Below are 21486 nucleotides of genomic sequence, written 5' to 3'. Positions count from 1 at the left end.
CTTGTCCTGTGCACATAGACGTAAAATTTAGAAACCCTGATATGAAATTACTAAACATTTAACAAGAAAATAAGTTGTTTAATTCCTACAGAAATTCAGTAGTCACATAGTACAATAGTGCTGGTTACATCATTCCTAAAAATAGATACAAATTATCACAGTCATCTTCTAAGCAACACAAAAAGTAGTCAAATACTATAATAAGCAACACAAATGAAGTCTCAATCCTTAGTTGCATGCTTTAAGAAGATCAGTAGTTTTTCCCTCTTGTTCTTCAGAGCCACATACACCTCCCTTACAGCTGGCTTATCCATAAGGAGTGTTGTGCACCAGCCAAACAGATCAGGATCATCAACAATTTCATCAACTTCATTAAGGTGCTCCATGACTCCCGCAATTAATGTCTCATAAGCATGTGCTTCTTCTTCTAGCTTCCTAGCACATGCTTCTGAAATCTCTTCATGTTCACGCTGAGAATCATTTTCATTTGCTTGAGCTATCCTGCTTAGTGCATCCGCTATTTTCATAGTGGTAGTAGGTTTCTTCTTCATGGATTCGCCCTTTTTTCTAACCCCTAATGAGCTACTAGGTCGATCGCAACCTGTGCTTCTACCCCCACAAATGGTTTCCTGTCTTATCCCAGTGTTGCCTCCACTTCCTCCACTATTGTCATTGAATGTGACCGAATTAAACTCCCCGCTTATGCCAGTTGGTGCCCTCAAAATTTCATCACTATCTCCAGACCCTTCTTCCATATCATCTTCAGGAACTCCTTCGCTTGGAAGTGTCATGGAAGAAAGTGCCTATGACTGTGGTCCAGTCACAGCTACAGACCCAAAGAGGTGAGTCAATTCAGCCTGAAATTGAAGCCCTCTTTCTCTAAATTTCTCATAGCCTGGAACTTCCTACGCATTCAACACCAAAAATATTATACATTATACAAAAAAAGTTAACACGGGAGAAAATGCAAGCTCAAATAAAGTTAAATGATTGCCACTATTTTCTTCTCCCACCAATCATCAGGAGCACTAACAGTATTACTTTCGGCATCCCACCCCAAACCTGTCTCATGGAGCAACCTATCCCATAACTACCACTCCTTTCGCAGGGCATCAAATTTTTTCTTTAATTGGATTCTCGTATAAACTCTCCCAATCTTTGCAGTAAAGTTGTCCTCAATACTTGTCTAAGCAAGCTTTGTCAAGCTAGTTCCTTTTCTTCCCCCTTTTTCAACTTCTTCAATGCACAGGTCAATAAAGACCTTTGTGATTCTTATATCCCATGAAGCTTTGCCATTTTTTTTATTCATTATGCTATAAACCAATTACAACATTTCAGTCATCACAAGTTCAACCCAAAAAGCATACCATTCAATCCAGGAGATATGATATAACAGGTATAGTATTTAACAAGTATACCCGCATGTTCTATAATCCAACAGTATACACACACATAACCCATTCGAGTGTTCTGTCTCCAAAAGCACATCCACAAAAGGAAAATTAGATCAAAAAATACACATACACGCACGCGAGATAGAGATCGAGCCACAGCCAAAATTTTTTAACAAAACACATCTCTAGCCACAACCAACCACAACATTGATTTTTCCCATATTCGTATACACACACGACTGCTCATTCTCATTTGCGAAACGGATCCTCCCTCTCCAGCCAAACCGAACACAAAGAGGAGGGACCGAACCAGAAGGGAGCAAAATACAGAGATTGATGCAATGCAAGTGACACAAGAGGACAGAGCTTACCTGAAATGCTGGATCTGAGTGAGTGAACCGAACACGATGACCTGAACAAACAACCACTGGACAAAATGAACACCAAAGAAGAAGGAAATGGGTCCTGGATGGATCGAGCAACCTGAGGCGCGATCTTGTTTTGGCAAGCCGAGTCCTCACCGGCATCGAAAATCACGAGTTGAATGACGGAGACCTCATCGTGGGCAACCAAGGACACAAGAAGACAGAGCTTACCTGAAATGCTGGATTTGAGCGAGCGAACCGAGCACGGTGACTTGAACAAACGACCACCGGACGAACTGAACACCAAAGAAGGAAATGGGTCCTGGATGGATCAGGCAACCTGAGGCGCGATCTTGTTTTGGCAAGCCGAGTCCTCATTGGCGCCGGAAATCGCGAGCTAAATGATGGAGACCTCACCTTGGGCAACCAAGATCTGTTGAGTGAAGAAAGATGGCGAAGGAGTGAGGCAAAAGAGTCTTTGGTGTTCAGTTCGTGCTTTTCACGATTGGAGCCTTTCACTGTTAGAGCCTCTGACAGGAGTAATTATTACTCCCACTACCAGAATTTTGCATCTCAGAAGCGAAGGAGGGTGGCTTATCCGCAAACCTTGGTTTGGCCGGCCAAAAGCAAGGTTTTGGCTGGAACCATGGTTTTGAAAAAATTCAGGGTGTTTGGCAATCAGCTTCCCCAAACCATGGTTTGGGGCCCAGAAACACTTCTGAACAAATTGCCAAACACCCCCTAAATTTGCCACAAGTAAAATTCATAATACAAAGTAAAAGATATATTACATTATGGCAATTTTAAATAATAAGAATGAGATAAAGGACCAAAGGAGTAAACATAATTATATTTGAGGGAGAAAATTAAAAAAAAAAAAGGCCGGCCCGCCAACCTTATGGGTTAGCTCGTTGCAGGTTCGGTCTTGGCGGTTACTAGCTCAAAAGATCTATTTTAAAATAAGCATGATTTTTATCAACTCAACCCGCCACTTCTTAGCGGATTGGCAGGTTAAGCCTGCAGGCTCAACTCATATTACCAACTCTAATGTTAAAAAAACTTCCTCTACCGTCTGGCTTTACTCTTAACAAGTTAGGCCCTCTTACAATAAGTCTAAGCTTGACTAGTGACATGTCATAAGTCTTTTTGTTTAATTTAAGTCTAGCTTGGTATAAAACCTATTAAAAAATCCTATATTTTCAACAAAACTTCAAACAGGCTAATAATCTTAGGCCTTCAAGCAAGCCGAAAACAAGCTGCCTTTAAACAAGTCGAAAATATGTCATAATTACATAAACTAATCTAAAATTACAGTAATTAAATCCAAATTATCCAAAATACAGTATAAATATGATATAATTTGATCAATCAACAAGACAACACCTACTTTTTACATAATTTTGCATAATATCATGAATTTATAATAGGTCCAAGCCATCCTGACAAGCCTAACAAGCTTCTCAAATAGTTTAAGCCTAACCTATTAAGCAAAACATGTCTTTAAAAAGGCACGGGCTTACTCCTATTTATAAACATGCCATGTAGCCGCCTGATCTATTTCTATTCTTACTAGCCACTAATAAGACTCAATGCTAGGTGCCTGAAGTTTAGCAAGCAACCAAAAGATTGATTAAGATGAGATTTGATTATATCATCTCTTGTTTTCAAGTCATATAAGGATTAGGCCACTAATATCTCTTAATAATATAGTGCAAAATATGATATAAAATAAGTATCAAATTTATTTTATACACACATATGAAATGGCTTGTTCACTCCGGCTATTAATGACTTTAGTTATATGGAATGACGAGAACAATTTAAACAGTGATAACCCTTCTCTTGAAGTCCAGCTTCTAGGACTTAAGTGTTGGTCGATCAATGACTAGTTTACCTTTAGTGATTAACAAAAACTTCAATTATATGAATAACAACAACTTACTCAGCGGCAACTATTCTCTCAAAATGCAACCTTGTTCTGAGGCGGGTTAGTCAGCTAACTCACAAAGCCGACCTGCTTTTTATATTTTAATTTTAATGAAAAAGAAGCTATTATTTTTGCATTCAATTTAAACTGATAGGGATTAGGTCTAGCAGAAGGAACTAATCCTCCACAAGGCGATGAACTAAGGTTCGAATTTTTGCTGGGAGAGGTGCCCACATTTAGTATCTGACGGTATCTTAAACAAGACTACCTCCGATAAGAGAATACTTGTAACTACCCAAATTTTTTTTTTAAAATATAACCTTATTTTTATGTTAAGAACTTCACGCACCTAAGAATTCAAAATTTCAGAGAAGGAAGTGGTTCTTGATTGGTATTTTGTAAATATAATCAAATAAATAAAATGTCTTCGTATCATATTTTTTAAAAGAAAGCTATCAAATTTGTCATTGACAGTATATTTCTTGTCATTAGCTGTTTAATACTTGTAATTGCCAGTTCACAACTTATTAATAAATAACTTGTTATTGCCAGTATATTTCTTAGCATTTGTTGTTCAATTCTTGTCATTGTCAGCTCATAATTTTTTAATAAACCTTTTGATACAAGAGTATTTTTGTTATTTAACTATATTTGTAAAATATCCAATCAGACATTACTTCCTCTCTTGGGATTTTGAAATTTTAAGTGCATGAATTGGAATATTACAATTTTTAACTTCTTTTTATGTCATGTTTCCAATTTTTTATTAGTAGATTATTGTTAAATTAATTGAATAATTATGTAAAGTAGATTGTATGTTTATATTTGCAAATTTTGTCATTAATTTAATTATATAAATTTATGAAAATATAGAAACAACTTGAATTCAATCTAACGAAAAGTTTGTAATTTAATTTAAAAATTAAAAAAAATTAAAAATGAAAAAAAAAAGGGTTGCAGGCCTAGAGTAGGTTGGGTTCGAATCTTTCCAACCCACTAAGAGGTAGGCTAAGGTTTTTTTTGTTTTTGCCAAAGAGGTACGCTAAGTTTACCCATTGATTGCCAGTGACGGTAGCAGCTGTGGGTGACCAACGTGGAGGCAATTTTTTTTTTCGCAATTAGGTTATTTCACCACAAAAAAAAATAATTTTACAGTAATATGTATCAATTTTATAAGAACTAAGCCTTTTCAAGGAACTATCTATCAATTTTTTATTCAATTTTAGCCCAATTTGGTTTAACGAAAAGGTCATGGCCTTAAGCTTTTAGTTAGGCCTATTTAATATTTATATAAATAGAACATCAATTTTTGGTCAAAATCTGATTTGACCTGACTTATTTTTATCCCTTGGTTTTAGAAAAAATTATCCAAATGGTATGAAATGGATTTTATAATAACTTTTTAAGGCTTAAACGAAATAATTTTGACTTTCACTATTGAATCAAAGGGGCACTTAAAGATGGCCAACCCTTTATCCTTTCCCATTAGTAGTCTCATCACCAAGTTGGAGAAGTCTGTTCTTGTTTAATTATTATGAAACATATGTGGTGGGAGGGACACTTCCTATTGTGTCTTTATGGATATAGCTTTTAGTCTTTGTCTTCCCACACACTTTGTCCCACTTTATCCACTTACTCACTATTATAACACTGACTGATTGATAATAACCAATTTAAAAAAAAAAGCAAAACTCTTCAAATTAATAATATGAATAAATCATAATTTATAATTTCAAATTTTAGTCTTTTTTATTTAATACAATTAAATGTTCAGACTTGAATTCAGAACTTCATCTAAATATCACGGGTGACATTATCATTAGGATAGCTAACTGTTGAAAAAGATTTAGTCTTCAAATGTCATTTCTTCAACATCATTATTGCTACACATTTATGTCATCCATCACAAAACAGCTAATCATATATATATATATATATAGAAAAAAAAGAAAATACCTAAGTCAAGTTTCATGTATTTATTATATTAAATTCTCCAATCACACATCATATATATATATATATATATGAAATTATTTAGTTTCCTAATATTATTTGGTAGTATTTAAAATTAATTAGCATACATTGATTCACGGTCCCTCAAAAGACAGTAGCCAAAAACAGCCAAATCCAAAGTGACAACTAAGCAGAAATGAACTGGAAACACACGTTCCTCAATCCAATTTATATTGACAAATATACCCCATCACATGGTTACAAGTGGATCAAAAAAATAACATGAAAAAGCAACAGAAAAAAAAATTGAAAATGCTCTTTATGTTGTTTTGTTTCAAGAAAAAATTTAATCATTCAAAAGTTAGGGTTAAGGCACTTATATCATAGGCATATTTGGTCCTCGTTATTAAACATTAGAAGAAGTATTTATTACTGTTCTTGAATATTGTTTGCTGCTCTTTTTTCCATTAAACTATAGGTTTAAATACGAGTAAAGTTGATTTTTTTTTTTCATTTTCATATATAGTTAATGAATTAACAGTTCTATTTTTAGTTTCAATAAAAATACTAAAAATCATTTATGAAAAAGATTAGAGAGAATAATTTTTATCAGAATTCTTAGACTCGAGCTCAATTGAGTCCAAATATTTCCGTAAATCTTAAATAAGAGATTGTGAGTTCAACCGTTTGTAAATATAATGGGTGTATTAGTTTCTTTCGAAAAAAAATAATATGTCAATGTTTTAGTATATTTTGTCAACATTTAAAGTTCAGATGTTGGAAATTTTTGTCAATGAAACTAAAAATGTTGCAATTAGAGGAATGAAAATATAGTTTATAGAATAAAAGGATCAAAATAAAATATCCGAAAAAATTAAGAGACCAAATGTACATTTTTATTAAATTAAAATATATGAAAATACAACCATGAGGCCCAATACCGTTGGCACTTAGTTGGTTCCTTAAATATTTAGTTAAGGGTTCAAACTCGGGCGGTATATATGAAGAGGGCTTCTTAGCCAGCACTAAAATCCATTTAGAAATTTTGCGGACAGATCTTCACATATCATGGGCAAGGCATCCCTACTTGGACATCGAACCCACCGTGCCTAAAATTACTTGGCCTTTCACCTAGGAATGCCTAAGTAATATCCTACAAAATGCAACTCATTCATTATTCAAGTTGGGCATAGATAAAGCCACTAATATAGGCTAACATGTCGATTATAGGCTAGCCCATGGCCGGCTCAAGGGCGACAAGCCAGTCCTAAAAAACTGATTTTTGACAGGCTGGTTTTACCAACTAACCTAACTCGCCAACCTTCTATTTTTTTTTAAAAAAATTTTTTTGCATATTTTTTTCTTTTAATAAAATCCATTCTGATTCTTAAATACCTAAAATGAAACATCCAAATAGAAATTATCATAAATGAAACATGGAGAAACCAAAATGCAAACATCCCAAAATATTAAATATACTTGATACATCGTTCTAAATGATTAAACATACATCCCCAGTTAAAATATAACAAATCCAAATCAATAATAACAAAAACATGATGTCATAAATAACTATCAAGTACTTAACCATAAGTCATCATTCAATATTAATAGGGTTCGAAGTATGATTTGAAGATGTAAAATTATTTAGTTGAGCTTAAGAAGTAGAACCACTTTTTTCCTCAGCTAACTCTACACAAAATTATAATACAAAGTGAAAGATATATTTGATTATAGTAATTTTAAATAATGAGAATGAGATCAAACACTAAAGGAATAAATATAGTTATATTTGATGGGAGGAAAAAATTAAAAAAATAAAATAAAATAAAATAGATTGGCTCAAAAGATTCATTTTAAAATGAACCTGATTTTTATTAACCTAACCTCCACTTTTTGGTGAGTTGGCGGACTCAACCTCTATTACTAGTTCTAGCATCAGATAAGCATCTTGCCTCATCTAATCTTACTCATGTGCAACCCCACTACAAACTATCCCTATTAATAAAGTATTTGAGAAAAAAATTAGGGAGAATTGTAATCAAATAAAAAAAAACATAATTATCAAAAAGTTTCAACAACAATATAAACATTTATAATGACAAATAGAAAATGACAACTTCTAACTTGTTATTGGAATTTGTTAGTAATTATTTTTTTTTACTAAGACCTCATTGTAATTTTTCAAAACAAAAAGTTGTGCAATTGTCGTACAAGTGATAAAAAGATTATAAAAATGAGATACAAAATATATAAAAATATCAAAACAAGTCTTTTAATCAATTACCAGCCAATGATTAGATTTTACAAATACGAAAAAAAAAAATGTTATGTCTGACCCGTAAACGTGCTGACGTTGGGTCACGTTTTAGTCAACGACACCCAACACATGTCCTAACAAGCAAAGTAAATAATTGCAAAAGTGAAGTCAAAATGATTGAACTGTCTTAATTGTTATTGTGTACGGTAAATGGGATGGCTCATCTATTATTATTTACTCGTCGTTGTTAATTATTAAATTGATTTTAATTTTAAATATAAGATCTATTTATTATATTTATCAGTTTTTTTTAAATTATCTCTATTGACACTTCCTCAACTGTAATTAAATAAGAAAAAGGTGTAGTTATTAAAAAAGATGATTATGGTGTTTTAAAAAAAAATATGTCATATTTTTTATAATCAAATCAAATTAGTTAAATAGGTCTTATATTAAATATAAGAGGATTACTTGTGTTTAACTTTTTTACAGTTTTTATTATATGAACTTTTATAATCCATGTACATTCTCATTCGGTTTTCAACTTTAAAAAGTGTTAAAAAAATTTAAAAAAATATATGGGACGTCATCCCTATCCAGTCTCCATTATGCCTTGACGAGGCCAAAAGATGGTCCCATCCCAATTATAATTGGCCCATGAATACTAATGAATGTATGCCTAAACAGTTAAGCTAAACAATTGCTATGTTCTGCAAAATATTTACTATTATATCAACTTTTTTAATCATATATAATCATTTTTTATGTGAGTTTATAGTTTAATGACAATATTTGAAAAAAATATCATGTGTAATTTGAAAACTTAGCATAATGAATATAAATATTATCTATATGTTGTATTTATGCCTCCAATCCTTCATATTTGGACTATATTCCTTTTCTTTTTTTCAGTTTTTCTTTCTCAATTGTGCATCTAATCCTTCATATTCGGACCATATTCCCTTTTCTTCCCTGGGTTTATCTTTTCCAAGAACCAGTTTATACTTTATACGGATCACGGAAGATGTGTTGCCCCTAAGTTTAAATTTTAAGAAGTAATTCCCTCTTCCTTTTTCAACCCATGCTTAAGCCCTATATTATATAATTAGTATAAATTATTGGAAATTTTATATTTTAAACAATCCAATTTATTAGAATTTTATATTTCTTCCTATACTTAGTATAAGAATTATTTAACTCATTTGAATAATTTAAGGAATTAAAAAATTAATTAATCATAACAAATGTAATATGATGGTGACAAACAAAATGTAAGATGATCTCTTTAAAGAGCCGCCATACAATTTTAGATTCCATGTACCAGTTTATACATTAGGTAAATTATTTTGAAAAAAATAAATATAAGAAATAAAATGGATCAAAGTCTTATATTTAAAATCAAACTTAATCTCCAACTAACTCTTATATTACAAATCAAAATGAGAATATCATATTGTATAGTAATTTATCCTATAATAAATATAAGACCTTAACTTGTTTTAATTTTTAAATTTATAGTGTTTTTCCTAAACTATCCTCATTATTACACATATTAAAAGAGGATTTATGTCAAAATGGTAGTTACCCGTACGAATGACTGAAATTTTATTTTAAGAAAATCAATACACATTTTCACTAAGTAGTTAATTTCACCAATATTCATATATTAATTATTTAACTTCTAGATCTAGAGTTCGAGGAAATATTATACTACATAAATATAAGATTTCAATTTATGTTGTCTGACAAATTTACAAATTTTTTTTTAAAACATCTCTATTGACAATAAATGGTTCCTACTAAGGATAGTTCTAACGCATATAATAAGATATGATAGTTTAGAAAAGTTAATGCTAGTTTGTTACAATTAATCAATTTAGTTAATTTTTTTAATCCCTCTAAATTAATTATTTAGTTTTATATTAAGTATCTCACTATTATACTTCGGAGAATCCCCAAACAAAAACTTGAAATTAGTAAATTTCAAATCAAGTTTGATAACAACGTTTTAATAGACTTTATAACACTAATGTTACAAATAACAAGATATTTTTGTAGAAATTTTTAGATTCCCTGTTGTCTTTTCTATAAAAGTTGTGGAATGTGATCTCATAAAATATTATCTGAAGCTATATTATGTATATTGAGCAAATTTGGTGTTGTCACTGTTGTCTTATATAAGTATTGGTCCACCCTCTGGTTCGAGTGTAAGTTGTAACAGAACCGTCAAGGCATGAAGAGATGTCGACGTGGCGTTTCCTTAGCCTCACAGCTCTGAATAGGCGAACAGATTCATGGAACAGTGGCTGCGGGATGTCTGTTCCGGCAGTCTCCTCTCTCTCCCCCTCCCTCCCTCTCTCTGTTTCAAGCCTCTCAACACAAACACAGAATCTAACGTCTTTTTGCATCATCTCTCTCTCTTGCCGTTAACCTTTTTCTTCTTTTTCCCTTGGTGCTTAAGATAGAACGACCCAACAGTGTCGCTCAGAGTGAGGTATGTTTCTTTGATAGCCCCTCATCAGAATTTTCAATTTTGCTCAACCCCTTTGGTCAGTCTCTCCTGCATTTCCCTTCACAGATAGGGGAGACGTATTTCTTTCTCTCTTCTGCTTTACTTTGATTCCCACTTCAGTATCACTTTTATATCTCTACTATATAATGCTATCGTTTTATTCTTTATGGTTTGTTCTTTTAATTAATTGGGAGCCATCAACTTTTCTATCCCCAATGGACGAGAAATTCTTACCGTTTTCTTGATTGTTAGCGGCAAGAAACGCTTAGCTAATAAACTATCCTTGCCTGCTTTTTGTCTCTTGCATTTATTTGATAAAATTGCGGTTTGGAGTGTTTTTGATCGCATCACTTCCTCCTTTCTACATATATATAGTGTGCATGAAGTAGAGTTTTGATGATTAGGAGAATAAGTTGAAAATTCAGCTCTATTACCTAATTAAAATTCATACACTTAATTTGGAATTCGTTTAGTCAAGTGTTATTATGCTTTATGCTTCTAGAAGTGGTGAGCTTTTGCCCGACTTGATGTTCAGCCTTTTGATTTTGTTTGCTAGAGAAAACTTTGAAGTATAAACCGGTATTTAGCATTCTTAACTTAAGTTCTTGTTTAGATCCCAGGTATAATTCTTTTTACCCTAGCTTGAGGAAGAGAGGGCACAGAAGATCATCCTTGTAGAAGCACACCGGTGCCGAGATCTGCCTCCTACTTGGGATCTCAAATTGCTTCAAGTGGGAGATGCAGGTTAGATGCAAGCTCATACTGACTATATTGTGTGCACGGAACTATTAGTTCTGAAACTGGGAAGCACTGATACAACTCCGACATAAGTACCCTAGACCGCAATCCCAAGAAATTTGAAGTGTTGGTATGCAACTTGAAGTGTCGGATCATGTTTAATATGAGTGTCTAACATGTGTCAAACACTGACACAACCTTTATGTGTGTCTGCATCATAGCTTTGAAATAGTATGAATAGTGCATAAACTCAACTTCATGTCTTAAGGTCAATGGGGGCTGTGCATGCTCATTGCAGTTTGTGAAAATCTATGAATATTACAAATATGATTAATAGTTTAGGTAGGCCCCTGCGTTTTGCATAAATTCTAAAAATGAGAAAAACTTAAAAAGAAAAAAGGTAAGAGGAAAAGAATTTACATGAGGAAATAAATATATTAAAAGAGACCATGAATTGGATTATTTGTTTTTATTTGTCAGGAGCAAGGTTTGAGAAAAATACTAAGTAGATCGATAATTGTTGCAATGGCTTATTATGTTATTTTCAAAATTGAACATTGTGATGCCAACGATTGCAGCAGCTTAAATGACTACTGAGACTAATGTATTTGCTTTTGAATAATCTGGGTCAAAGGATAAAATCGTACTAGAGATAATTATGTTCATATGTGGATTAAGAAATTGATATATCAATATAAAAACAAATCATGTTCTCTTTAATGAGTTGCTATTTCATTGGAATGAGTGCTCTTTGAATAGTCTTGTGCTCATGCACGAGGAGACTTCTCTAGTTCCCCGGAAAAACAAATTGTAAATGGAAATCACATAAAGGTGCAACTAGAGTGCAAAAGTGCAGTTAGATTTAGCCATAACTCTTACATAATTTTAGTCGAATGTCCTGAAATATAAAGTGAATCTGTTGTTTCACATAATGATCTTTGAAATAATTCTGTTGCCTTGTGTGCATAAGGAAATGGGCATACGAGGTAGCTCATAGAAAATTGGCGATGTTTGTTGTTGGTATTATTTTTTTACATAATGGTAACAGTCAAGTGTATACAAACAATTCATGGCAGGAAACCTTTTGCAACTCTACTGCAACTCATGCTATCTTATGAAATCATAATTCACCACAAGCGTCATATTGTGGTGCTTGTTGCCTCCTCATTAACAGTGTTAAATACCCTGTGGTCAGAATTTTAATTTCAATCCCAACAGAAGACAAATCTTAAATGTAATTATACTTCAGGATCCCCTGGTGGAGTGTTTATAATTATACAAGGATGAGTTCGGAAAATGAGAAGATAGAACAAAAGGAAGATTTGGAGCTTGGCACAAATGATCCTAGCCATTGCATTTGGAATTCAGGTGCAGGTGCAAATGCATCTTCCAGATTAGACATGAAATTTGTTGCCTCTGATGCTCTATCTGAACTAGTTTGGTCTCCAGATAAAGGACTGAGCCTGAAATGTGCTGATTCTAGCTTTGCTGACAAGCATACCTCCCTATTTTGGGATGTTGGACCCAGCCATATGGTACTTGCTCCTCCACAAAGTGCCATTGGTGAGAGCTCTGATGCTGATAAACCTGTTGCTGCCACATGCATAAAGACTTGTATCAATGATATAGATATGAACACCACAACTGGTCATCCCACAAGTGATTCAGGTGTCAAGCCTGAGTACAAAGGTTATGAAGAACGTGATACCGGTAAGGGTAACATCACTTATCCCTCCTTACCTCCTAACCATAGATGAAGAGAGAGTTTGGTTCCAAGTATATCCTTTGCACAAATGAACCAAACTGAATGAGAAAACGAAAAAAACGGAAGTCATCCAAATCGACATAATACTAAATATAAGTATATTAGTATACTTACCAGCTTTTACTACTTTCTGCTTCCTGGAAAACATATTTTTCATTCCTTAGAACTCTTATTTTGCAGGATTTAGTGGTAATATGGAGAGAACAAACTCTGCAGATGGAGTATTAAAACTACCTGATGATCAGAGGGAGAACGTAATGACTGGTTGGGAAAATAAGATTTGCCATGAAGACAACACTGGAACTGCTCAAATATCTCAAGTGAAGGGAAAGAAATCTTCCACAATATCAGGTGTCACACTTGTCTGAAAGAAGATTTTATAATTCTGTTCAGATTACAATAATGAAGCTTCTCAAATATTCTGTGCCTGATGTATATCATAGTTGTGAATATTGGTTTGTAGTGAACATTATCTCAATGTATACATACCTTCCCAGTTTTGAAACCATTTCCTTGTTTAAAAGTTGGAGTTCTATTGAAATTATTGCTTTTCTGAAAGAATTCATAAAAGCAGAAGTTCTTTCTTTTATGCAAATCTGAAATGTCACCCGTATCTTTATTTCTTGCAGGCGAGGTTGACAAAAGGTCATTTGATATAGTATTAGCTCAAGCAGATGAACTAAAATCAAGCACAGATAAGGATCCACTGCCGAGGGATCATGCTAATGGGGGCAGAGGCGTAGGTATCAGCAACCAAGAAATTAAAGGAAATAATAATTTGTGCGCCAAAGATGAGCTGGTGACTGAATATAAGGGTATTGATGCTCCAGGAACCAATTTAACTTCTTCTAGCAGAGGTTCTTTAGAAAAACTGGAATCAACTGCTGAAAATGATTTACGAACTTCCAAATGTGATGCTGCTTGTGGTGCAAGTGGAGCTCTTGTTTCAAATTCTAGAGAAATTGAAAATAAATCTCAGGATGATGAGATGATGCTTCTATGTGATAAGAATCTTCCAACTATGCATTCTCCGAGTAATAGAAGAATTCAAATAATGAGTGACAAAGGCAAGGAAAAGGCCCTTTCTGATGGCGATGTAAGATTATCAAAGGAGGATGAGGAGGATGACAGCCATGAAAGTGTTGAAAGCAGTGCTGGGGTTTTTTCAACAGGCAAGAGGAGATGGAACTTCCAGCATAAATTGATGGTTGAGAGCAAAAGATTCAAAAAGCAAGTCCAAGAATCTTCTGGTCCGAAATGCTTTGTTAGACAAGACAGTTCCTTCATGAGCTGGATATCAAACATGATGAAAGGATTTTCACACACAGTTCAAGATGGGGCAAATCCTTCGCCTCTCACACTTGAACATACCAATCACGGTCACCAAATTCTTAGTCCAAAATTCATCACAGACAATAAGAACCTTGATCCAGAGCCCAAAAGTGTTGGCTTTCAATCTATTTTTCAGGCCATATATTTGCCCATGGGAACAAGAATTGCGAGTGTCAGTCATCAAGCAAGAGACAGTTCTGAAGATCTAAGTAACAAAGCACATGGAATAGATGCAACTCCATTAACGTTTTGTGCAGAGAATGATTGTGTTTACAAACAACATATTCGATCAAACGAGTCTGAGCAATCTGCATGGAGATATGATGTGGGTCCATCCACCCAGCCTAAGGTTGAACCAATAAATGTTGTTTACAGTCATGAAAGCAGTAAAAATGACTCAGTGGAAAATAAAAATTGTTCCAACTTGGTACTTGTTAAGGAGAAAGAACGAATGATGTCAAACTCATCTTCTGGAAGACAAAATACAAATAATACTGAGAATATTGATGCCTCTGTACTTTCTAAGAAAAAAGAAGATAATATGTGCCACAGAAGCGATGCTCTTGGAAGTCTGTGGATAACTCGGTTTTCTCGAAAATCAACAGCCCCCTTGATAATCTCCAATAGCTCAAAGACTCCTGAACACAAGTTCAAGAATGAAGACACTGGAGATATGTATGAAAAGGCTCCAAATGATGCTAAGAATAATGTAGATATTCATAATTCAATTCATTATCTCAACCCAGCTTCACCCTCTCCAAAAGTCACAAATTCAGAGCCAATAGCTTCCGTGTCTGCAAGGAGATTGGATGCCGTCAAATATATCAAACCATTGTACAGAGCCGGTAGTACCAATCATACAAATATGACCTGTTTGTTTTGTGGGACAAGAGGTCACCAACTTCATGATTGCTTGGAGATTGCAGAAAGTGAGCTTGAAGCTCTCCTCAAAAATATCAATTCTTATGGGAAACTGGAAGAACTACCTTCCTTATGCATTAGATGCTTTCAACCCAATCACTGGGCAATATCATGTCCCGCATCAATTCAAATTGGGCAACATGATTTGAAAGTCAATGCTTTGGTCAATGATTGGGGTTCAAATGAAACTAATTTTAATGCAGGCAAAGAAAAGACTGCTAGGCCTCTAACTGGTGAGGAGGACCTTTCCTCACCTGGTGGTGCTATAAATGATAAAACTGATCCTGAAGCAAATCAAAATCTTGATTTGAAGTGGACATCAGATGAAATATTACCCTCAGAGAATATAGAGTCTAATGCACCCATCAAAAAAGTATTTGGTTCAAGTTCAATGGAAGACAAATTGAAGGAAAGTTCTGTGACATCTCCATGCGGCTCCATTGGGAGTCAGATTTCAGATAAAACAAGGAGAATCTTTGATGCAGTGAAAAAGCTTCGTTTGTCTCGCACTGAAATCCTCAAGTAAGTAATGCATAAGTCGTTTTCCTGTTTTATCAAATAAAGTTCTTGTATTTTGCATAAATTATAAAAGTTTATGTTTGTCAAATATACCTAAAGTATGCAAATTATGCCTAAAATACAGTAGTAGTTATTTAAATCATAACTCATGGGACATTAGTGTGAATCAATGTGAAACTTAATCTGATCTAATTGTGCATCCTTTTCTCAGCTTGAAGATTTTCAGAAAGAACCCTCTCCTATATTTTGACTATTGACCATATATATGCTATTCTTCATTGTTTCTTATCTGAAGAGCTTTCCTACCTGCAAGTCCCGCATTAACTAGTTCGAACAGAGCAAAAAGAACTTATCTTCATTGAAAGGACAAAAACTGCAAACATGATCGTGAACTTCTGAGCATAACCACGTCTTGATTTGTTCTCATAATTTTATCAACTTTAATTACTTTGGTTTCTTTGCTGTGCGGTAGGAAACCATCTGATTTTATTTAAATAAAAAGCACAATTTTGAGTCCCCCTGTTTTGAATGCCCAGATGCTTGTTTTGCAGTAGAAAGACTCCTCTCTTAACTTATAATTATTGATTATGAGTTTTTGAGGATCGGAAGTGATCTTGTTTAAATTATGTTTGTAAATGTATCCATGAAGGGGCCATGGCAATTTCTTTTCTTAAATTCAGTGAATTTCCTAGGAAAAAATAAATTATATCCCTGAACTAAGGCCTAATTAATTTTTAGAGAAAATGTGGACTACACATAAAAGAGACTGGGAGTTAAAATATTAATTTTTTCCAAGGAACAGGGAGTGTTGTCACCATCAGGAATTGATGTGCTTAAGTTGTAATTAGACCTAAGTTTAAGGGATAAAATATTTTTTTTTCCATTTATAAAAGCACCTTGAGATGTTTATGCATGTATTCTGTTGATGCCTCTTGATTTTGATTAGAAAGGAGGACCATCATATTGCTTTCGTGTCCGTTACAGAACAATCTGTATTATTATTATTTTACATGTTTCAAAATTAAATGTGTTTGGACTTGGATACTCTAATAGAAGAAGTGAAATGCATGTATAATTTTAAGAGGCTAACCTTGTGCTGGCCTGGACAAACACTGATACTAGAAGTGAAGTGTTCAAGAATAAATATAAATGAGATTCTTCAAGTTTCATCAGTAGACACGCTTGCATGTGTGCATGCTTGCACACAAAGCTGCAAATTTTATGTTTGTGTCAAGTCATCATAATTAGAAAACATCTACCATTTTCATGTTCAAAACAATTTCTTGCTCTTCAACTTTTACTGCATTTGACAAAAAATCCTTTACGACAGATGGATAAATTCTCATATGTCCATATCAAACCTCGATGGCTTTTTTTTGCGCTTGCGGCTTGGGAAGTGGGAAGAAGGGCTAGGGGGGACTGGTTACCATGTCGCTTGTATAAATGGTATAACTAAATTTACATCTTGTCCTTTATTTCTACATGACGTGTGCATTTTTGTTATGTTTATCAAATCATAGAGCATCTTTAAAGTTCTTTGATTCTGATGAGTCATGAATCTTGCTTTTGTTTTTATTTTGTTGTACTATTAAAAGAGGCACGAAGAGAGGGTTCTCAGCAGAATAACAGAAAATCTATCTCTGTGATTGTGGGAGGGATCAAGTGTATGGTTGAAAGTCAGTATATATCCAATCATGATTTTCTTGAGGTAAAAGCATATTTCTTTTTTATCCAATTATCGTACTGTATCTATTGTTATTGAATTTATTGATTTAATGTCCCTGATGCTTCATAACTGGTGAAATTCAAGCTCTGATAAATTCTACTAGAAGACATAATTTTCTGGCTTCTACTTTAGCATATATACATAATAATTAAATAAAAGGCAATAGTATATTTTTGGTCCTACAACTTAATGCAAAATTTCAGTCTGATCCCTTGATTTTATGATATCTTTTCAATCCTCTAACTCTAATATTGTTAGTCTCGAATGATAATCTTTTTATGCCAATGATTGTTAGTGGCAAAAAAAATTAAACTTAGTTAATATGTCAACATCTGAGAATGTTTTTGTCAATATTTAAAATTTCAATGTCAAATTTTTTTTTTTCAATAAAACTAATGGTGTTAAGGTTAAAGGTCCCAAAAATGCTTTATAAAATCAGAGGACCAAAATGAAGTGTTGTATGAAGTTGAAGAATTAAATGTTCACTTTTGCCTAATTAAAACATCATTTTATAGATTCTTTAAGTACCATATCCTATATATAGTTTCTTTTCGTAGTTATTTGAACATATCAAACATCATATTCACTTGAACTTTCTAGCAAAACCATTATTCAAGTCCCATCCATTTACTAATAAATAATAATATGGCTGGATTGGCGTTAGTATTTTTAATTACTTCGGTTCTTTTAGTTAAGATCAGGTTCAGCCACTTGAGCTGTTTTGCAAAGCTCATGAAAAAAGTTTACTGAACAACGTAGCATTACTCATATGAAGGACAATTTGATTTAATGTTGATTAAAGAAAAGAGAGATTTTCAATTAGGACTGCTTAATATTAAGTGTATATAGGTCCCCGTTTGGTACGAAAGATTGAAAATGAAGGATGAGGATTGGGATGAGAATTGAGAAAATATATTAAATAAGTGTTGAGCATGAGAGATTGCTTGTTACATGAGATTAGACAAACCCATATATGTGAGATTGAGGAATATCATAGGGAGATGTGATATTTTCCAATCTTACTTCTATGAGTTTGCCTAATCTCATGTACTAAGCAATTACTCATGTTAAAGACTTTTTTAATGATTTTTTTCAATTACGATCCTAATTCTTATCCCTTATTTTTAATACTTCGTACCTAACGAGACCATAGAATCCTTCTTATTTCATCTAAAATATATGCCTTTGTTAAGACAAACCTTGTAATTTAGGGCTTGATGGAACTCAGTGATATTATTTCTGATAACTAAGGATTAGTCAGTACAATCTCCTTCAGTGATTCAGAAGTATTTAAATTGGCTTTTTAAAAGTGATTTCATGGAGTTTGAGGTAAGTATATAAGATGAGCTTGCGTGAAAATGTTTTTTTTAAGTGCTGGGATCGAAACACCTATGGAAGAGGAAAAGATGGCATAAATGACAGACAAACCCTAGTCACAGCACTGGAAATAGGAAAACAGTAGCAATAAGCAAGGAAAGGAGGACTTCCTTGATGTGTTATAGAGGTCAGAGGCTCTCCCAACTCATCCACTGACTAGTTGCCTGTGTCACCTGGGGCCCACAACCCTAGAAAACTCACTCTGACCACCCTTGTTGGAATTAGCGGGCTATAGGCCATCCCCAGGGCCCAATTCTTGATGCTGAGTGTTATGTTCAGGTCTGGACTCCCTTCTCTTTTATATTTGGCCCACTTTAGTCTTGGGCCCATCAAGAGCGCCCATGATGCCTGATCGCTCGACCTACCAAATCACGTTGAGCCAAGTTAGGCCAGGACCAAAATGAGGTGATTATGTTTGCCTGTTTAGCTCAATCTAGTCTAGTCTAATGATTCTTTTTCAAAATAAAAATTTATTTTGTAGCAATTCATGAAATTTTTTCAAATGTATAATATAATTTATTCTGATTTAAATAAAAAGAAATGTAATTTTTACCAAAAATTTAGAAAGAAATATATGGCCTACACTAGAAACCAGCTTTACTGAGCTGAACCGAGCTCAAGCTTCAAGCTTAAAACGGTAGTGGAGTGAAAAGTTGAGCCAAGCACCAAGTTAGGTCAAAATCCCACATGACTCGGCCATGAAGACCCCTACTATGTAGGCAAGTCCAAGTGATTTATTATTTATTAATGAGTATAAAATTCAATACATGCCTTTCCTTTTACTTGGTGGAATGAATGATTGTGTCCCTTGAACGTTTTTGTTTGGGAAAATGTATGCAACTGCTAAACTTTTCCTACAAGAAGAAAAAGGAACAAAAAAGAACTAGCCTAAGTTGACAAGAGAAAACTTTGGCTGCAGCTTTTAGGCCTTTTATATAATGTTCTCTTGAAAATATATAACATGTGAAGTCAATTACTAGTTAATATAATTCGAAATATAGCTGTCTTCCCCTTTTCTCCTTGGTTCTTGTAAATGATTTTGCCTTTTGAACTTTTTCTTATTCCAACATAGGAGACAATAAACAGTTCTTTTTTAAGAGAACTTGGGTATGATTTTTAACTACCTGCTATCAGATTTCTTTGTAAAACAATAGGGATAGGTTTGTTGGATTATGAGACAGAGACAAAGGGAAGAAGGTCCCCTGAAATACCTTATAAGAAAGTTAAGAGACAAGAAGAAAACAGGAGTGGGTCCCATTTCTGTGGGGCCCCCTTGTATAGAGAGGACTCTGCCCTCTTTTTGTATGACAATTGGGGCATTTAAGTATGTTGGCTTTCTCACCTTAATTGCTCGTTTTTGGAGTAGGTTTTTTCATCCCACTTAAGTACTTATCATAAAAATATCTGATTTTAGATCATGCCTATTCTTTGTTAGCATTATTCTATTGCATTTGTACTTTTAGTTCCCCCCTTTAAATTTCTACTTCTAGTTTTTAATATAAAAGCTAGTTGGGTAATTGGATTTGGTCATAAATATAAGACCTTAATTCACTTTGTCTCCCATATTTTTTTATCAAAAGACCCCTATTGATTGTTAGGAGTTCCCACAAAGATGTAGTTCCAACTTATATGATTGAAGAGGATAGCTTAGAGAGGCCGACGCATATTTGTGACAAATAATCCATTTGACTAATTTTCTTAATATTTCTAAATTAGTTATTTAGTTTTTGTAACAAGCATTTAAAGTACTCCTCCGGTCCTAAATGTAAGACCCTTATAAGGGTCTTACATTTAGGACCGGAAGAGTAGCTTATAAGAAGAATTTGATCCCTAAACTTCTCACACCTTACCACTTGATCTGGTATCAAATGGCCTCTTTTTAATTATTTTTTATTAAGAGCATGCCATTGGTTGTTCATTATGTAGAAGGCAACTCTTTATAATGAACGATTAAAAAAAAAGAGAGAGAGAGAGAAAGATAACTGTCTCTGGATATCCTTTTGGACCTCATCTTCAATATTTCACTTCATCTTCGCAGGAAGAACTCATGGCATGGTGGTACACAACCTCTAAAGCTGGCAACAATGTTCCTTCTGAAGAAGATCTCATAGAAAAAATTAAAATGAAACAAATATTAGGATTCTAGGCGTTTATTCATTCAGGCTATTACTAAGGTAATTAAGAAGCCTGAGATTATTGTTTCCTTTGTGTAGTTACACCTTTTTTTTTTGGTTTGAATAAATACTTCTAATTCAAATCAATGTATACCAAATGAAACTGGGAATTGGGAGTCTTGCTCACTATCATCATATATTTGTGAATATTAAATAAGAATTGCCTTTATCTTCTGACAAGCTATAATTCTCAATATGCACTCCATTTTTTTTTCCTTTTAGTATTACTATTTAATATTTGACAGTATCAAATTAGTTTTGAGCATTGAGTTTTTTTTCTTCAATTTATAAAATCCTAACAACTCACCTTGCTTAAGGGAATACTCTCCACTTTTGTAATGCTTATATTGATTGAAAATTGATTTTTCCTATATGACTAGAAAATAGTTTTCCATGTGCGGTGAAGAGCTTCAAGAATATGTCATACTATTCATGGCTCCATAACGTAAGAGAATAATGTGACTTAATAATAGATTTTTTTTTTTATAATGTAAATAAGTAGGGGGAATGAATAAGGAATACA

At 33.6% G+C, this 21486-nt stretch overlaps 1 protein-coding gene across 6 annotated transcripts; it reads left to right on the top strand.

Annotated features, from left to right (window-relative positions):
• Nucleotides 1-8229: 8229 nt before the first annotated feature.
• Nucleotides 8230-21119, top strand: LOC114720810 (uncharacterized). 6 transcript variants are annotated; one of them, XM_028906529.1, is made up of 9 exons: nt 10146-10393; nt 11025-11155; nt 12399-12523; nt 12599-12859; nt 13095-13265; nt 13544-15689; nt 17017-17132; nt 17282-17394; nt 20828-21119. In XM_028906529.1, exons 3-9 carry the CDS (start codon nt 12433-12435, stop codon nt 20933-20935), a joined length of 3006 nt encoding a protein of 1001 aa, XP_028762362.1. In that variant the 5' UTR covers nt 10146-10393; nt 11025-11155; nt 12399-12432; the 3' UTR covers nt 20936-21119. The 6 variants fall into 6 exon arrangements, with proteins under 6 accessions (XP_028762360.1, XP_028762361.1, XP_028762362.1 ...); XM_028906527.1 differs by lacking the exon at nt 10146-10393 and adding an exon at nt 8230-8240 and having other exon boundaries at nt 11065-11155; nt 12399-12859; XM_028906528.1 differs by having other exon boundaries at nt 10145-10393; nt 12399-12859; nt 13131-13265.
• Nucleotides 21120-21486: the final 367 nt, after the last annotated feature.

Source organism: Neltuma alba, unplaced genomic scaffold (genome assembly GCF_004799145.2).
Source record: "Neltuma alba isolate B1F8T4 unplaced genomic scaffold, ASM479914v2 tig00012000_pilon, whole genome shotgun sequence".
Taxonomy (NCBI): Eukaryota; Viridiplantae; Streptophyta; class Magnoliopsida; order Fabales; family Fabaceae; genus Neltuma; species Neltuma alba.
Note: the sequence above shows the minus strand (reverse complement) of the source record. Positions and strands in the feature narration are given on the sequence as shown.